The sequence below is a fragment of the Crassostrea angulata genome, chromosome 7, assembly GCF_025612915.1.
Source record: "Crassostrea angulata isolate pt1a10 chromosome 7, ASM2561291v2, whole genome shotgun sequence".
NCBI classification, from domain to species: domain Eukaryota; kingdom Metazoa; phylum Mollusca; class Bivalvia; order Ostreida; family Ostreidae; genus Magallana; species Magallana angulata.
The window spans coordinates 31,337,347-31,356,365 of NC_069117.1; the positions used below are offsets into that span (position 1 = coordinate 31,337,347).

The window sequence follows — 19,019 nt, forward strand, 5'->3', positions numbered from 1 at the left end:
GACTTATATAGCTAAACTCGTGTTGCTATGGCAACAAAGGGGTCTTCCGTTCTTATATACATGTATTTCAAAATTGCTTCATTAACGTAGACAAAGGGTATTTATATTTTCAATACATGAACTTTTTCAAAGTTATTCCATACGAGCAATACAAGATTCGTTCCTCTGGACTATATAAGTGTGCGCTGATCCAGAAATAACAAAAAGCACGGACAGATGACATACTTATCAGCATTTCTTTTTACTTTCCATGAATATTTTTATTTTCTTCTTAAATGTGTAAATATAAGCAGTCCAATACTTTTTTTGGTGGTTAAAAGAGTAATAAGGGTAGGTAGGGCTACCAAAAATGTCAGCGGTGAAATCAAAGAAAATGGAAACGCCTACATTAGGATAGATAAGATACTGAATGATAAAAATATAAAGCTGTCTCTTTCAAATACCGCTCCAAACAATTTATATTAAATTAATATCAATTTGTAACCATTGGATATGTTCATTACTTGAGATAAATTGATTTGAATCGGTGTATATACATACAAACATTTTCAAAAAGTACCTTTTTAATTCCTTTAATTCCTTTTAATTTGTAGAGTTTTATATTTTTGTCAATTTCTAATTAAGGTCTAAAAGAATTAAGGTGAACAATTTCAATCAACAAAAACTTAACCCACTAATAGTTGCATAAGAAATATCATTCTGCATCCCAACAATTGACATTTTAGAAAAATACTAAATAATAGAAAATCAAATCAATGTAACAAAAGTTTAACTGGCTCAGTTGTTACTTGTTAGCACTCCAGACTTAAAATGATATCCTTATACATGTACAGTCAAACTTCGTTATCTCGAACTAGATGGTACTGTTTAAAAACTTCCAGATATCCGAGATATCAAGAGTAGAATACTTTAAAAAAAATTAGTTGGGACTGCCAAATCACTTCGACATATCCATTGTATTCGAGATATCGAAGTTCAACTGTATATATATAGTTGGACTCTTTAGGTTGAGGGTTTGATACCATCAAAACTTTTTTTTGTTCTTTGTGTTTGTTAGAAAATTTGTTTTTGCAAAATGATAATATACATGTATTCAAAATAGATTTAGATAAAAAAAATTAAATATTACGATAGTATTTTACGATTAAATGAGTATTTGTGTCATCTTATTCACCCATCTTCTTTATAACGGTTGTGCAATGGAGCAATAAATATAAGTACCCTAGTAGTTAAAGTAGTTAACTGGCAGTACTTAGTAATATATTTACAAAAAATTTCTAAAAATAAGGGTCATTTTAAAACATTTAAATAAATGTGGATGTAATTACATATTCAAAATATTATCACCATTTTCAAACAATCAAATTGTACAATATACAATCTGACATCAGACCCTTGGATTCGTTCATGTGCATCAATGATACACAGTGCTCTTGGTACATTGAAAATGTATGTTTTTCACAACAAATAATTATTGGTATTTTTATTTATTGAAAAATGTTGACCAAATATTAATTTTTACAAAAGCACTTCAAAATATGCTAGTGATTCAATATTTATATATGTAACAACATCACATAAAAAGTTTCAATTTTTTTTAAATATATTATTAATTTCAATATAAAATTGCACCAAATAAGAAAAAAAAACATCTGCATTATGTTTTCTTCTTTCAGTAAAAATCCAGTCCAAATGTACCCCATTTCCAATTGCACATTTATAATATACTATTGATTATTACAATAGTACCAGTACCTTGTTAAACTATAGTTGCTTGTGACAATAAGAAAGAGTACTTCTTTGGATCAATTACAAATCAATTATTCATATGGGGCCTATCAACTAGGTGTTTAAACTGTGGTTAACCAAATTTGCACACTCTACACTTCAGTATAAAACAAACGAAAGTAATTACATGTATCTACATAATCACCCAATGACCTAGGACTCTAATACTGGTACTTTACGTGGAACCTGAGATCAGAAATTTGCATTAACAAACAAAATCAAATTCAAATTATATAATCCAAAAGTGGAATCAATCCACTGAAGTAATATGCAGGTCAACCTTATCGCTGACTCTTTTGCAGCCAGTAAGGGAATATTGCACAGGAGTTCCAGGTGGTTGAAAGAAGCTCAATTCATGCAGAATCTTCAATACCAAGCCATCAGAAGGCACTACTTTCTTTCGTCGAAGATCCTGCTTGATACAGTACTCTATGTGCGTTGTATTTAGAGGCAAAAACGGCACATAGACATCAATCAGGTTCTTATCATGTATGTCATGATACCACTCTTTTTCTGATTCTTGGTGCAAGACAGATAGAAATTCTCCATGGGTCAAATCCTCTCTGCTCCTCCCTTTTGCAATTTGGGAAAACAGGAAGCTGTTGATTTCAGATCCTTTCGAGTTGCTGAGGAAAATGAAGACTATCCACTGGTTGTCAAATTCCTTGTTTTTCAGGGAGGTTAACACAGATTTTAATCCCTTTATTAGCGAAGGCGGAGCCTTGTCCATTTCGTCAAAAATGAATACATTGAAGCGGCAATCCCTGATGTGTTTCCTGATTGACTTAGAAATGTCTTTTGCGTTGGATTGAATGTTGGAGGATGGAAACTGGTTCGGAACCAGATAGGTTTTGTAATGATGTACATGCAATGAATTTAAAATGAGTTTCGTAACAAAGTTTTTCCCAAAACCTGTCCAGCCATGAAATGAAAATACAAAAGGTTTTAAGCGAGTGTGATTTGTGCTTAAGGATTGTTCCCAATACCGACTAAGTGTTGATATAGACATGTTTCTTGCTATGTGCTGCCCGAATAGAAAATGGTCAAAATTCTTTTCCAGGTTTGGAAAGTCAATAAACATCTCACAGTCTGCATTATAAGACAGATAAATCTTTCCTATAACACAGAATAGTATCACAATTGCCCAGACCATAAATGTTCCATTATTCCTTTTGTTAAACAGAGATGATTTTTCCTTATTTTTCTTCGAATCCTGTTTAAAATCAGGATGATTAGGTCCCACTAATTTAGGCGTCTTTTGTGAAGGCTCATGCATGCTGTGTCTTTTCTTTGGCGTTAAACTTCGCATAGAGTTTAATCCTCTCATTTCCTCAATCAGAGGTTTTGAAATTTCTACGTTTTTCTGCTTCAATCTTTGTCTTAATATTAATTCATCAACTGAGGCTGATCGTCCATATAGTCTGCTCTCATGCTTTGTTGGTGAGGATGAGCATATTGTTGCATTGGAGTTCCATTTCTTTGAACTCTCTTTGAATCTTGTCGGCAGTGCACTGTGTGTATTGAAGAAGTCATTGTCTTCTCCTGAAATATCCATTGGCTCTTCTTCTTCCATCCTGAATTTAAAAAAATCAATCAAATGTACACCCGACATCGATATAAAAATGTTAAATACCTGTATATAACAGAATTCTGAAAACTGTATAAGCAAATGTTAACTTTCTAATTTTTAGGCAAATTTTGAAGGACTACCATTTCAGCATAAAATAACATTCATATATTATAAAATAAATTTAAGAACATGCAACACTCATGTGATAGCAATGTTAACAAGCCAAAAAAAATTGTTGCATACCTGTGCCCAACAAAATGCAAAAGTTCACGTCAATTAGTAAATTAATCATATTGATATGCAATATTTTGTTCAACTTTCTGTTGCATGTAAACATACAGTATATGATATCATTTTGTACATGTTGTATGTCGACATATGTTTTCCGTTGCAAGTCCAAATAACCTACAAATAGGGACACAGGCGTTTGTTTCTTATGGTACGCCAGTGCTCTAGATATACATGTACAAGACAGTTCAAGTGTATTAAAACAGAAACTATAGCGCCTGTGTGTATTCAACTGGGGGGGGGGGTCCATCACTATGATAAACGGTGGTAATGGTGTTTATCGATATGAAATGGCTTCATTTAGTCAATACAGTAATTTCTACATTGATGCAAACAATTGACACAGTTAATCTACGTTCATACCTTAACAGTTCTCAGCCTATTGACTTGTGTCAAACTCCAACAGACTTGAACAGCCAGGACGACAGGTGCGAGATAAGGCATACGACAAATATATATATCCATTACCTTACGTATTTATCTTATTTATTCATCTTGGCATTGATTTATTGATACAGAACCATGTTGATAGATCTCGTATTTTAATGATTCGTAATACAATACGTAATAACAATTTTATCGACATGGAACGAGTTAGCTAAAAGTTGTTGTTGTACTTGGTTACCAGTACATCCGGTTTCAAATTCGCGCACTTCGGTGTTTGCTGTGCCGTGCTTGACAGGCTGCGGTGTCAATATCTTATCTTTAATTCATAAAATGTGAACCTCCAGAGATCAAAACGTACAGGGTGAAACTGAATGTATGTTAAAACCTGTTATACACTTAATTTTAAGCAACATTGCTCACTGTACTCTACCTGTTTACATTTTAAAACCATCAAAGTGATCATCTTTTAAAATTAAATGATGTCTTGACTCTTGAGTAAACTAACATTGACACTCAATGTGAAAAGCTCAATCAATTATCCTGCAAACTGAAATTAATGTAGATTATTGCATTTTCTGTAGAGAGCCTAGAAATATGAGTGAATCAAGGCCAACCATGTTCAATCCCAGTCAAGGATTGAGCCATAGCTTTAGTATGGCAAGCCTTGCTGAAGGAAGCAGTGAACCAATTTCTGAAGCAGAGGAAATTAATGAGGTTCGGCAAAAATCATGATCATTCAGTTATATAAAGCAATTAATTAGATTAAACACATTAAAATTATGATTATAAGGCCGATTATAAGATGAAATGATTTTTTCCTTAATTGAAACCTTTTGGGGATAATTTTAATTTATAATAAATATTTTTTTAAATTAATGATCCATTGTAAGCAATACAGGCTAGATTCTCGATCATTTAAACTATTTTTTTGGCACTCACTCGGGAATGAATATTTTATCACAACAGGTGATAAATGTCTATATATATAGTCTACAGTACTGTATAACATATGTGCTTGTTGAGCTCGTACACAGTAAAACGGCTCATGGAGAACTATGCAATGTGAGGAAAATTATCAGATTGGAATCAAATTATGTAAAATCAACAAAGTGAGCTATTCAGGAGCAAGTGCATCAGTTACGCTATGATTTTTAAATTTTACAGATGAAATCTCTTACTGAAATGGGCAACAAGGCAATGCAGATTAGAGATTACACTGAGGCTATCAAGCATTATGATGAAGCCTTGGAAATTGATGACCGAAATGTTGAAGTTTTGAATGCCAGACTTCTTGCCTTTCTAGAAATGAAAGACTTTCAGATGGCTCTCAAAGATGCAGAATATTGGATTTCACTTGATTCTGACAGTGCTGAAGTAAAAATTTTAAATCTTTTTTAATTTGCATGTCTATAGATAAATCTAAGGAGCAAAATACAGTATTTAGATTAGTTATTGAAATGTATTGTCCACACAATTGATGGGGCAAAGATCTTATGCAGAATAGGCAAAAGCAATTAAATTCTTTTCTTTTCAGTTAAAAATGTAAATGTATTTAAAATGTTCGTTAGATATTTTTTTATTAATGAATTTACAGGCCTTCAGATTACTAGGAATCATCTTGGTAGAACTGGACAGAGCTGGAGATGCTCTGAATGCCTTCCTCACTGCTCTCGACCTTGACCCAGAGAGAGCTGATGAAATGACCACCTACATTGCCACTGTGTCCACATTCTTCTGTGAAATACCTAAGGATGTCCTGAAAAAGATCAAAGGTATATCAATAAATTGTTATAGTCTACATTAAATAATCTTTTAGAACCAAAACCATCTTATTTTTTAAAAAAAAAGGATGAAGTTTAGGTTCATGCATACCTTTTCAAAATAGTGTTCACATAAGGATAGAAATTAAATTGCAAACCTACATTTATCTTTCCAGGAATGGATCCTTACAAGAAACTGAGTGAAGTTGGAGTTTGTTTATTCCATAGTAAACATTATGACCTCGCCATCAAGATCTTGGAGGCAGCGCAAAAGTTTGAGACCAACCAGAAAGGAATCACCATGCGAGTTTTGCTTACCATGGCAAATTCCTTCTCGGCATTGAAGAAGAATGAGCAAGCCATCAACTTGTATCAGGAGTGCCTTGTCACAGCAATGGCTACCCATGAACAGATATATCAGACAAAATCATTGGTCAATATTGCTACCCTTTACCTAGAGATGAAAGATACCCATCAGGCCATAGTGTATTATGAGAAGTTGTTGGACCTTGAAGCCGAAATCAGTGAAGAGGCAGGCTCTGAGGAAAACTTCCCCGATTTTTGGACAAAGGAATTACAATGTGGTCTTCATCTGAATCTAAGCATTGCCTACAAATCCATTGGAAATATGGCTTATGCTGAACGACATGCTATGAAATATGTGAAACTGTTGGAGAAATTTGGCATTGATGGTCGAGCAAAGTCAGAATCATATCACAACACTGGAATGTTAAATGAAATTTTGGGAAATTTTAATGAAGCATTAAAACATTATTCCATGTATCTCAAGGTTTGTAAACAGAGTGGAGACAAAAAAGGCATGGCACAGGCCTATGGTTGCTTGGGAAGTGTGTATGCTGCTATTCGAAACTGGCAACTTTCTATAACTTACCATGAACAACATATCGCAATGGCTAAGAAATTCAGTGATCCTAAAATGTTGGTTATAGCTTATGAGATGATGGCCGACACCTATATGGTGAAAGAAGACTATGAAAGAGCCATTGAAAATTACAATCAGATGTTGAATTCCTGTATCAGGACTGATTATAGAGCAAAGTCAATGGCCTTTTGTAAAATGGGTAATGCATACAGAGATCTGAAAAAAGATCAATATGCAATTGGATTCTATGAACAGGCCTCAAATCTGGCAGAAGACTTTGATTATGTGGATATTCTAACCATGTGTCACTATAACTTGGCTTGCATCAAAAGACACTCCAAACAAATGATGGAAATTGAAGAAGCCAGAAAGTATTTTGAAAAATTAATTCCGCTTTTTGAAACAAAGATCCGAGAACACAGAGATGAAGACACCTACTGTCCATCAGAATATCACGAACAGCTCCGAGAGTGTTACGACGGAATTCAAAATGTGTTGTGCAAAATGGGAAATAAGGAGGAGTGTTTGCAGTATGCTGAGGCATACAGAAAACGCTACATCACCCAGATCAAGGGCCACCCTGTGTCTTTCATAAACTATGGACCTCAAACGGATTTCTGGGCTGTTGACAGAATGTCTCGACTCGTAAATGAACAAAATGCTGCAGTGGTGTACTATTCTGTTCTCAGTCACAGGGTACTGAGCTGGGTGTTTGTGCCTGGCAGTGGACTTGTGCGGTTTTATTCGGGAAAATCTGCGGATGTTGAAGACATGGAAGAAAGGGTATTTAATTTGGGTTCAATTTCTTCATGTTTGAAATATCCATAAAAATATATTTGCACATACATGCACTTGTCTGAATTAAACTGAACTTTTTTGGTCCAATGAAGTCATGGAATTGCATATAATTCATTGGTAGTTTAATTACAAGTTCCTTTGTTAAATTGTGTAACTTCTTTTCACATAAGTAATTCACGAACTCTGTGGATTCTGGTAAATAGAAAGGGGAAAAAAATGTTTGCAATAGATCTCTTTACATTGCTTTGTATTGTTCTTGCATGTTACAGGTGAATGGTGCAAAGGAATCAATTTTACATATATATCAATTTGTTCTTCAAATTTCCAGATCCAGATTTGCCTGGATGGCATGAAAAATGCTCCAGACTGGAAAACCATGCAGAATGTGTGTGAGGACAGATGCCTACCCCTCCGAAATGCTCAACTGCAGTACACCAGGCGAAGAAACCTTGGCCTTGGGAAAGATGTCAAGCAGAAAGACTCCAACAAGGACTTATCAGAGGAAGGGACACCAAACAAAATTTTGTTCAATCTCTTGTTGGCTCCAGTGGAAGACATTCTTATGAAACTTCCATTGAAGAGCCATTTGATCATCATTCCAGACAAGAATCTGTACAACTGTCCCTTTGGGATGCTGCAAGATTGGAATGCTCGTTACTTGTGTGACAGGTTCCATCTGACTTTGTTACCGAGTCTTTTTGCTTTAGAAAAGGTCATCAATAATGAGGTAAACTACATGAAAGCCCAAGATGACCTTGACTTTGAGAGGAGTCAAACAAGAAATGGTGGAATTAACAAAGTGCTTGCTCAAATGGTAATGACAAATGCAGTTAGCCCAGATATGGAGTCAGAAAACACACATGACACTTATGACTTAAGAATGACTGCCAACCCTAGACTTTTGACATCCATGATGGGCACGTTGCCGGCTTCAGCTAATAGTAACAAAGGAGATAATAACTTGGATGAAAAGATTCCCTCTACACAACATTCTCCAAGAGGTGGTCTCTCTTCCAAGAAACCCCTCCCTGGCATTGTTTCCCATAACACATCCAATAAATACAGATCACAGATTGGCTGTCCACTGCCGATGGAAAAAATGCTGAATTCCCACACCTATACAACACTGACCAATAGAACGTCAACTGGAACTGACATCACTTCCTCTACATTGTGTATTACATCATATCAGCAGATTTGTGATACTGACACATGTGTTGTCTTTGGGAATCCTAAACTCCCTGAAAAGTAAGTAATTGTCAGAATATAAAGATTGGCAATTTTGACTGAATTAAAGGCTATAGAATTAAATGAAATAATATCAAAGAAAGCAAGTTTGTACATCCTCAAGTTATTGGGTCATATTAAATTACAGTATTATTAATTTAACAGTACTTGTTATTTTGAAATCATTCATGTGCAATGATCCAAGTGAGGATGTGGAAAAAGGGGGTAGGGAGTTCCAGTGATCCAGATACCCCCTTTTCAGTAAAATTTAGATTTATTACATTGTCTTAGTGAAATTACCAAAAACATGCCTCAATTCTGCTCCTAACCCTCCCCCCTCCCCATACCGTACAGAATTTTCCCTCAGATCCCACTGGAAAAATTTTTTGGATCTGCTGTGTATCTTTTTTTAGTATGTCTTTCCAAATGATAAATTATATGATTTTATGTGTAAAAAAAAAAAAAAAATGCATGATATTATACAACTATTTTTGCAATACTGTTGTTGGTCAAAAAGTAAGTTCTGCACCTTTACTTATTTTGGCAAGGACATCGCGGCCATCAATTTTTTTTTAGAAACCTACTTTAATGATCAAGGTCAATAACATTCATTAAATTGCTTATTTTTGAATGTAGTCATTAATCTTAATATTTTTTGCTATTGAAGACATTTGAATTTTACCTAATTTTTTGTTAGGAAGTGAGATAGCAAAAGCACAGATTTGCTGTTTTTTTATATTCGTTAAAACAAAACATGTGTAAACAAAAAAAGCTGAATTTTATGGGGTTTTTTCTTTAATAAGTTTGATAAACAGAGCAATTCTATATATTTCATGGTCATATTTTTTATTTTTAATCTCAAAATTTATGTTTTTGATTGACACAAATACAATTTGCTTTTTATTGTCCTATATCTCTTTATTGCACAGTAACTTTATACAATAACATAACTTGTATACATGTACATTTGGGATTGAAAAAATTCTTTTTTTTCCATGATCAGTTTATAATCTGCAATTTTTTTTTTAGAACTAACTAAATTATTTAATTTGTATATAGTATATATTTAAACTTATATACAGAATACTTGCATAAATTGCAGTCTTCATGTTCATTATTGTCTTATTTTTGATTTTTGAAGAAACACACCTTTGACTATGGTAAACAATGAGATCACATATTAAGATTAAGTATTTTTCCCCTAAAATTATTTTAATTTTTTTTCGTAGACTGCTTTTACATGACTGTGAGTGGAGACCCTCTGATGTGTACCTTCCTGCAGCAAATCGTGAGTTACGTGCTGTATCATCTTATCTCAATGTGGACCCAATCACAGGCCCAGATGCCACCAAAGAAAAGTTCAAATCCACTGTTGAAAATGCCACAGTTATCCATATAGGTAACAATGAAATCCTCTCAGAATAAACTGTAATAAGATCATTGGTATTGTGTATTGTACTAGCAACACAGCAAACTGTTTTTATTTGTATCCACTAGAATTGCCTTTATGCTATGATTAACATGCAATGTTATGCTATTCAAATATCATGTTATTTTAACTTTTTTGTCCAGCAACACATGGTTGTTGGAAAGAGGGATACCTTGTCTTCACCCCAGGGGAGATAAAGTTACAGTCAGGGCCCCCACAACAGTCCTCATACATTTTGACATTGGAGGACATATTGCATTTAAAGCTGAGGGCCAAGATTGTGGTCCTCAATGTTGGATATGGACCTAACCGGAGCAAGGAGTGCATCCCACCTGGATTTGCTTTACCATCAGCATTTCTCAATGCTGGTAAGAATTTGAAAGCCCTTTCATGTAGCACATTAATGTCTCCAGACATCCATATGAATAATTGTGAATAAAAAACTTATTGTTTAGTAAATTCAAGGATCCATTTTAAAAGAAATGTAATTTTTGGTATATAATTTAAATCACAAAGATTTGTAATTTACAGGAGCTCAGTGTGTGTTGGTCAGTATGTGGCCTCTACCAAATATTGCCATGGAGAAGTTTTACTACCATTTTTACACCACCTTGCACAAGGGAGCATTGGTCACAGATGCATTAGGTGCTGGCATCAAAGGCCTGAGAGCTGATGAAAGGTACTTACAATGCTACATCCATTAAAGCAAGGAAAAATGGACTCTTTTAAGATAATGAATTAAGCATATCTTATATGATATGAAAGTATCATAAATATTGTAATGCAAAGAAAATGATTTAAAAAATAAAATTTGAGCAATATGTTGATTTGTATGTCTATTTAGGTTCAAGGACCCCTTTTATTGGTCAGCATGGATTTTGATTGGAAAGGATGTCAATATCAATCTAATACAGATTCAGCATGCCATGTTAGATCAAACTTTAAATAAGACAGAAAAGGAATTAGAAGAGGAATCTGGCAAAGAACTGCTGAATCCAAAGAATGTGCTGCCAATAGGTAAGAGATATAAACTATGGCATAAAGGTTTAGACAATTATGGTTTACATCAATATGCACAAAATTTAGTGAAGTGTAACAGTTTTTATAATTCAAATCAATTTTGCAGTTCCAACAAGAGAGGACAATTTGACAACCTTACAGGAATGTTTGGCCTCTCTTCTGCTCCATCATAAAGGTCAACCAGAGGTCATTCCAAAACTAATTGATCTGGTGAGTCAGAGTGTTTATTGCAAAAGGGTGAACTGTTTAGTTGCAGCTAAATGAACCGAGATCAAGAAGACTACACTGTAAAAATCTTGATATCAAATTTGAAAGATTTTCCAAACTTGTTCTATTTTAGCTTGATAGTGCATTAAAAAGACTACACACTGAGGAAAACAATCGCCAGACGACACGCCTCCCTGACTGTGTCATACAGAGCAGCAAGGCCATGGAGATGCTGCGTCTGCTAGGCTTCCATTTCCAGGCCAAAGGGACATCTCTCACAAACCCTTATGTGGTGTACCCTCACTGGAACAAAGACGAACTGCTGATTCCATCATATGATGCTCTCAGAGCAATTCTTGGTGAGACCAATATCTAATTTAAACATGTTTATAAAAATGAGTAAGAAGAAACCAACTGGGATTGAAAAACAGAAGCAGATTGGGTGGGTTTGAGTGGTCTGAGGTTATGTGAATTCATTTATAAATAGGGTTGGAACAGCAAAACACATGTATTCCTTATAAATGCCTATTGTTCTGCATTGTGGTTAGGATTAAATTTAATTATTGGGTGATTTTAAAATGCAGTTGCTGCAAGAGATGAAAAAATAGCAAAAAAATAAATAAACCACCATTTACACAGTTATATATTGGTTTCTTTGAATTATGAAAATTTGCTGAATAAACTACTGATTTTATATAGGTACACAGATTTAAACATGATTGACTAAAATTCTTAAACACCAAAACAATTAAGACAATACAAGTTACATAAAAAGTATTTTCTCTCTTTTTCAGACATCTGCTATGATGTGGACTGTGTGCAGGCAATCAATGATATGTTGCCACTGAATCAGGACAATATTTCTCTTATTGTTGATGTTGTAAGTACATGTATTATGGTCTGTTGCTTAGTCACTGACGACTTATTTCTTATTTCTTGTTATAAACAGAATTGTTCATTTAAATTCAAAAAAAAAAATTCAGTTTTATTCATAAATTACTATGGGTGTGATGTTTATCCTTAAATGTTTGCAATTCTAATGTCTTGTTGCCATAGCAACTTTGCAATTTTTCTACTTTCAATTATTTAAATTCCCAAGAATTGTGTAAAGGAAGATATGATATTGTATTATAACACACAAAAAATTAAATTGTTTAAACCTGTCTGCTTGAAAAGGTTATAGAAAGTCCCTAGACAAATATTTGTGAAAAATTGTTTTCAGCACTGCATTCCTGGGAAAGATGTATAATATCTTTTTTTGCATGTATTTAAACTATTACATTTACTAAATTTAAACATTCACTTTGCATGTCTGAAACTCACCAAAAAAAAAAGAATATCATTGTTTATCAAAGACTAAACTTTCACTTGAGTACCTGTAGTGCATGTCTGCTTTTTGTGTCACAGCTGGCCCTTACAAAGCATGCGTCTGATGTCCAGTTGAAGGTCACTGACTTGTCTGTCAGACCGCTGTGGCAGAACGGTAAGATCAAGAATGTGCTCACTGCCACAGGGTTCCATCAGATAGGGCTGCTGCTCAACTTCAATAAGACACCCAGTCAAAAGTGAGTGCTTAAATTGGGCTGCTGCTTTCATGATTTGCAACTTTAGGGATAAATTGTAAAAAGACACATGTACCCAGCCAAAAATAGTGCTTTAATTGGGTTCATATAATGAGATAAATGAGACTGTATCCATGTTTTGCAATTTTAGGGATAGTTTCTGGTTCTGTTTCACATAACAAGACTTTCAAAATTAAATGCTTTTGGGGAAGGGATTGTCTGATGATGTCAGTTAAGGGTACAGAGCATCTCCAGTTGTGATAGAATAAACATGTAAATGAAAAAGAATTCACTTGCTGATTTCAGATGAAAATTAAAGGTTCACACTTTAAGCTTGCACACTTTATTATTGTGGAAATTTTACAATTTGAAAGTAGTAGAACATAATAAATAATACCAAATGTATTATTATTTTTTTTATTAAAATAAAAAAAGGAATTGCTTTCACTGTGATAGAATTAAAAGAGGAAAATGCACAAATGAAAAAAATGAAATAACATTTTTAGACTGGACTTGAAGGAATTAGCCATTGCTCCACAACATGTGTTAATTGTTAGATAGCTTTATCTGGATTAATTCTTTTGCAGACAATTACTGACAGCTGTTCTACAGTTCATGTTGTCTGTCAGTGCGTACAAAAGCCAAGTGCTCCTATACCGGTTAGATGTCAACCTGCTCGGGAAGTCCAGTGCCTCCAAGGTATTAATTGATTTTATACCAATGGTTGTTAAGTTTCTATACAATCAGCAAGAAGTATATTTCATAATATCATGACTAAGAAGAAAGCTATATTTCTTTTCTGTGTTGAATTTTAAATTGTCAGTAAAGAAATACAAATTTGGTCAATAAGCAAGGTTGTTTATGATGTTATTTATATTGCTTTGTTTAAAAATTAACTATGTATCACAGCAATTTTGTAGATACTATTTTTTACCTGTTGCTTCTTGTAGAATGGTGGTGCACCTGAATTTAGCAAACTGCCTTCTTTGACCCCAGTAATATTGCCAAGAAACCAGGTACTGATTTGTTTGTGAATACTTTGAATTTTATAATAATGGCAACCAAATATACATAAAAAACAAATGGTATTTTTTTTTCAGTACGATACAAAAAGCATTAAAGTTGCAGTAAAACATTTAATATGAAACAAACTAAACATTTCCCTTTCACAGAAAACAATCAAGTTAGCAAAATGTCTAAAAAAAAAAAAATAGGATTCTGATCAACGCTATAGTTTTAATTTTAAACAAAGTTTTGAGCGAAAAATTCTTTGATATAGATAGCAGATAAATGTGTAACAAATATTTAAAGACAATTGGTGTGATTTTTAATGATTGCAAGTTTCAAAAAAGAATCAGGATATACTGACAGTTCACTTACTTGGAATAACTTTGATAGACATACTCAGATTTTAGAAATTATATCAGGAAACATTGACATATTTTCAAATATTTAAATTTCTACATTATTTTACTCTACCACAAAAAAACTGAGACTTTCCAAAACCTCATGAAAGACACATATTCTTTATTTAAGATATATTTATACAATTATGTAATTGACTACATGTATTTTAATTTAAATGAATTAATTGTGCATGCCCTTTCTGCAGAAACTGGGATTTTCTTTGAGTGAATCTTTGTCCAATTTAACGGACTACAGAGTAAGATACCAGTGTGGCTGGTGAATAGGTTTTGTCAAATTGTTCAAGTATTGTTTCAGTTTTCAAAATGTAATATATACACTGTATTTCAAAAAGTAAGTTTTCTCTTGTTTTCATTGAAATAAGTATGGATTTTAGAAATAAAACATTACAAAAATTAGTTTTTAAATATTAAATTTCTTTGAAAAATTACAATGTCAAAAATAAAAAAATTACTTGAACATTTTTAAAATATCTAGTGACTTTTTATTTTGGTTTCCAATTTTTGTCTTTAAATTAATGTTGTTATTTTGTTTTGCACTTACAAGTATATAGAATGCTTTTATTAGCTCACCTGAGGCAGATGCTTTACTGGTGTATTTCTGATCAAATTTTGTTCTGTGTCCATTTCATATTATTCATTTCCCAGCATCTTTTAGCTTTTTTATTGGAAAATGCAAATTTAATACCTTTCGAAGAGTTCAGATCAATATAAAGATGCAAAAATTGACTCAAAGTACTATGCATTGTTTAGATGTCAAACAATTAATAAAGTTATTACTAGTGATTGAAAATGGGGTTCTTAATGAATATCTAAATAAATTCATTTTAATTCAAGTTTAATTTAATTCATTTGATTTAGATAACGCCTTTCAATCAATGATATATATATATATATATATATATATATATATATATATATATATATATATATATATATATATATATATATATATATATATATATATGAGGGAAATCAGGATCCATCTTAAGCCTGTTATTTAAGTGTCTGCAAGACCTATGGCCCATGGGCCTGTGTTGTAATTTTGTTTGTTATGTATACCTGTTTGTTATCATTTGTTTATGTTGGTTTACTTGTTTTTCATTGTATTATTGTGTTATATTAAATTCTAGCCTTTTTATGGCGTGACTTGCATTTATAGTAGATGTATTACGTTTTATTAGTAGTTCCTTTGATTGATGTTTGGTTTGCATTTCTTGTTTTCTAGTTATACGTTTATTGTAATCATCATAGTGTGATATTTTTATTCAATAGATTACACAAAGAGTGGCATTTTATTTCAGTAGATTGAAGTTCACTGATAGTCTTATATTTTTTTAATGAAATCTGGCATGTATACAAGTATTCTTAATGACATTTTCGGCATGCAATAAAAAATTCGAACTGTAGTTTATAAGAGATAAAAAAAAAACTTCAAAAAAAACGATCTCTGGAGAAAAATAACATAACAATGATTTTCAAGTAAAAACCGTATAATTATTTATTTTAACTGTCTGTGCTTTTAAACACAGAACCAAGTGCTTATCTTTTTGTTTTCTCGATTCAGCTAAGAATGAGTACACCATGGTTGAGTCGACCTGAAAAACCTGAAGAAATGGGGGAGAAAATCAAATTGGCCAGAAGGTTTCATGAAAATATAACTTGTTTATTCCTTAAAAAATATACTTTTGTCTTTTTTAAAACATTTAAATAGCTATAACTTGAATAATCTATACAGAAACGGTCTTTCAATTTATAAAATCGGTTTGTCAAAATGTAAAGTTATGGTTGTAGGGTGCATGTAATAGTTAATATCAAACCCAACTATTTATAAACTTAAACAACACAGTGTTAGACATAAACTGTTACTAATTTGTATCGTTTTTTAAATAGCAAATCGGACGTAGACGAGGAGTTTAAGGATCATATGGAGAGAGCCAAAACGTGGCATCAAATAACCGTTGTAGCCCAGGTTAGTCATCTGCTCAATTCGTTCATAAAATTTTTTTCATATTACATTTTGTATGTGCTTTAAATTGTTGCTTGACATTTCCTTATGTCTGCAATAGTGTTTTTTTTCCATCTACATGTATGGTAACTTTACATGAGTTGTGATTTGACTGGATGTGTTGTTAAAGCAAATAAAACGTCTTTCAAAATATCAATTAACTAAAGATAATTTTCCAAATCCTGTAAAAATATTTCGAACACGAGTTTTAGCGTGTTCTTATTGAAGTACAATACTTAACAGTGCTTTATTAGACACAAGGTGAAATATGATAATAGTTAATATACGAACGAATATGGCCAGACACTCGACTCTGAATACCTTTTCAATAAATTATATATATTGGCGTGTTCAACATTTGAAATATATATATATACTTTTAATTGTTAGAATAATTATTCATTAAAATCTTTATATTTACAATAAATTGGTTACACAGCCTTGAAGTTTGTTTTAAAGTATATTGCAGTAGTACAGACATAATGTTATTTAGTTTCTTGCTTGCTAGTACTGTTCGCCATTAATACTCAAACTTTACAACAATATTGCTGTATTCTGTTGACGACGAGGTTGAAAAAAAAGTTCTTACTTAGAATCATAGTTTCCCGAGGTTTTTGCAAAAGATTAATGTTACAGTTACTTTCGCGTTGTTTTTCGTTCATAAATTCAGAAAATGAACCTACACATTAGTGTATTCGTAATTAGCGACACTCACTCACTGCCATTGAATAGAAAATAGGTGCACTTAATAGTATTTCATATTTAGATTAATCATTCATTGATTTTAGAAGCTAAAATTCTAATATGCCCTGTAAACTCGACTATCATAAAACAGCAACAATTTTGCCTGAAGAATCCAGAGATGATTTATAAAACTAGTTTTTGCGTCTAATTTTGATATCAAATTTATATTTTTGTTTGTAAAAAGGAGGATGATTTAAAGGTAGGTTAGCCACTTGATTGTTGTGCTGCATGCAAATCCTTTCTCAGTGTTGTTGCATGACGACCACATTTTAGAACAGTAACATTGGCTGTCACAAATACAGCCGTAAACATAAACATGATTATTAAAATGCATGAAAGGTTTTACTGATTTAAAAAATCAATAAAAAAAACCCACAAAAGCATTGACACAGTTGATTAAAACCACCCTCTTCTCCTTACATTCATCATACAGCGTCTGATAGGCCAGCAGAAGGTCATTGTCACACGACTATTACCTCTGACCAATCAGAAAAGGACTTTCATCGCTTTAAATATCTATAGGAACTCTTCAAAAGGAGTTAGAAGAATTAATTTATGCTTGTTTACTGTGTATCCGAATTATATCTCTAATAACAACAGATAAAGTCATGTCTGTGATTGGTTGGGATATATTTAAATTGTATGTAAATGTAGAGATCATGTGAAGATGACCTCTTATTGATACCCGTCAGACTCTGATGAGTGTAAGGAGAAAGGGGTAGTTTTAATCAAACTGGCATTGCCATAATTTGTTTAATACTTTTTATAAAACATTTGTCTAGCAATTGTATTTTAAACTGCATGTAAAATGATTCAAATATTTTATGAATTTAGACTCTAAAGGTTAAATATGTATTGCTTTTTGGACACATTTCAAATTTGTGCGCAAAGTATTGACAATGAAAACTTCATAACACATTTTTTCAACTTTGTTCATTGTCATAAAAGCACATGTGAATGAGCACGAGGAAAATCATTTTTATTTTCTCCGTTTCTGTCTCCTTTTGAAAAATATTATTTAGTTGATGCTTACAAAAATCTTCTAAAAATAAAAACCAACGAATTCATCTTTCCAGGCCAATGAGAATCTTGCTCAATATGGTCGCCCAAGAACTACTCCAACAAAGGTCAAAGTTCGACCCGGTTCAACCGCCTCACAACAGAGGACACCAGTGAAGAAGGAACGTCTCTTGGTTATCCCGGAAGTGGACCAGCGCAGGGACTATGCAGGGTTTCTTTTACAACAGAGAATAGACAACATAGACGTCCGACACAAGACGGAAGTTATGAAGCTGTACTTGCCCTATATACAGACCACGCCCTCTTCTTGAGGAGGGATTCTTTGTTATACGTGCTGGAATCACTTTAATTTCAATTAATGTGACTGAGTTGTTTAAAGATTGCAGAAACTGTTTCTTTGGGACAACTTTTCGTGGGTAACCGTTTCAGGTTAGTCGTAGCTAGGTGATATCCATAAAATCAAGTGAAAGACATCAAGCTACCTTTTATCATACACTATAACGAACCCTCAGTAATAAAATAAAATAAAATAAAAAAATCATAATTTATTGGAGCAGTCAAGATATATTAATTTGTTTAAAAACAAGGGCATATCGTTATTGTTGTTTGTGGTTATACTGCTTTACCATACGGTAATTGCTTTGGTAAAAATGTGTGAACATTATTTCAGGACGAGTTTTCAACTTATGGTTATTTTTTTAAGGATATATGTAATTCTCACATATACATAATACATCATATCACATTTCTGTGATTTTTTAGTATTCTGTGATTGTTTTACTGTTTTTGTTTTCAATTTTTATTATTTATATATTATTAAACAAAACTAAAGTGAAACTATAATTTACGTACGGTTGACGGCCCATTTTGGAGCTTAAGGTTATACAACGTACCCAATAAATGT

The 19,019-nt window shown here is 32.8% G+C and overlaps 2 protein-coding genes across 5 annotated transcripts; one reads left to right on the forward strand and one right to left on the reverse strand.

Annotated features, from left to right (window-relative positions):
- Window positions 1-400: 400 nt before the first annotated feature.
- Window positions 401-4,104, reverse strand: LOC128192608 (torsin-1A-like). The gene is made up of 2 exons (XM_052865411.1): window positions 4,010-4,104; window positions 401-3,362 (listed from the first exon to the last, which is right to left on the reverse strand). Exon 2 carries the CDS (start codon window positions 3,359-3,361, stop codon window positions 2,039-2,041), a length of 1,323 nt encoding a protein of 440 aa, XP_052721371.1. The 5' UTR covers window position 3,362; window positions 4,010-4,104; the 3' UTR covers window positions 401-2,038.
- Window positions 4,105-4,270: 166 nt separating this feature from the next.
- Window positions 4,271-19,009, forward strand: LOC128192606 (tetratricopeptide repeat protein 28-like). Of its 4 annotated transcripts, XM_052865406.1 has the most exons (21): window positions 4,271-4,406; window positions 4,615-4,747; window positions 5,198-5,407; window positions 5,628-5,805; window positions 5,970-7,459; window positions 7,803-8,722; window positions 9,931-10,100; window positions 10,274-10,498; window positions 10,662-10,809; window positions 10,975-11,147; window positions 11,257-11,360; window positions 11,491-11,716; window positions 12,152-12,237; window positions 12,765-12,922; window positions 13,507-13,618; window positions 13,870-13,935; window positions 14,532-14,582; window positions 15,911-15,987; window positions 16,237-16,315; window positions 17,280-17,294; window positions 18,172-19,009. In XM_052865406.1, exons 2-21 carry the CDS (start codon window positions 4,628-4,630, stop codon window positions 18,424-18,426), a joined length of 4,863 nt encoding a protein of 1,620 aa, XP_052721366.1. In that variant the 5' UTR covers window positions 4,271-4,406; window positions 4,615-4,627; the 3' UTR covers window positions 18,427-19,009. The 4 variants fall into 4 exon arrangements, with proteins under 4 accessions (XP_052721366.1, XP_052721367.1, XP_052721368.1 ...); XM_052865407.1 differs by lacking the exon at window positions 17,280-17,294; XM_052865408.1 differs by lacking the exon at window positions 14,532-14,582.
- Window positions 19,010-19,019: the final 10 nt, after the last annotated feature.

Bases quoted from the DNA above. Each gene is read 5' to 3' on its own strand.
- LOC128192608 (XM_052865411.1), bottom strand. From the start codon at position 3,361: ATGGAAGAAGAAGAGCCAATGGATATTTCAGGAGAAGACAATGACTTC.
- LOC128192606 (XM_052865406.1), top strand. From the start codon at position 4,628: ATGAGTGAATCAAGGCCAACCATGTTCAATCCCAGTCAAGGATTGAGC. The intron at 7,460-7,802 runs GTATTTAATTTG...TCAAATTTCCAG, and splicing joins TTGAAGACATGGAAGAAAGG to ATCCAGATTTGCCTGGATGG. The intron at 10,101-10,273 runs GTAACAATGAAA...TTTTTTGTCCAG, and splicing joins TGCCACAGTTATCCATATAG to CAACACATGGTTGTTGGAAA.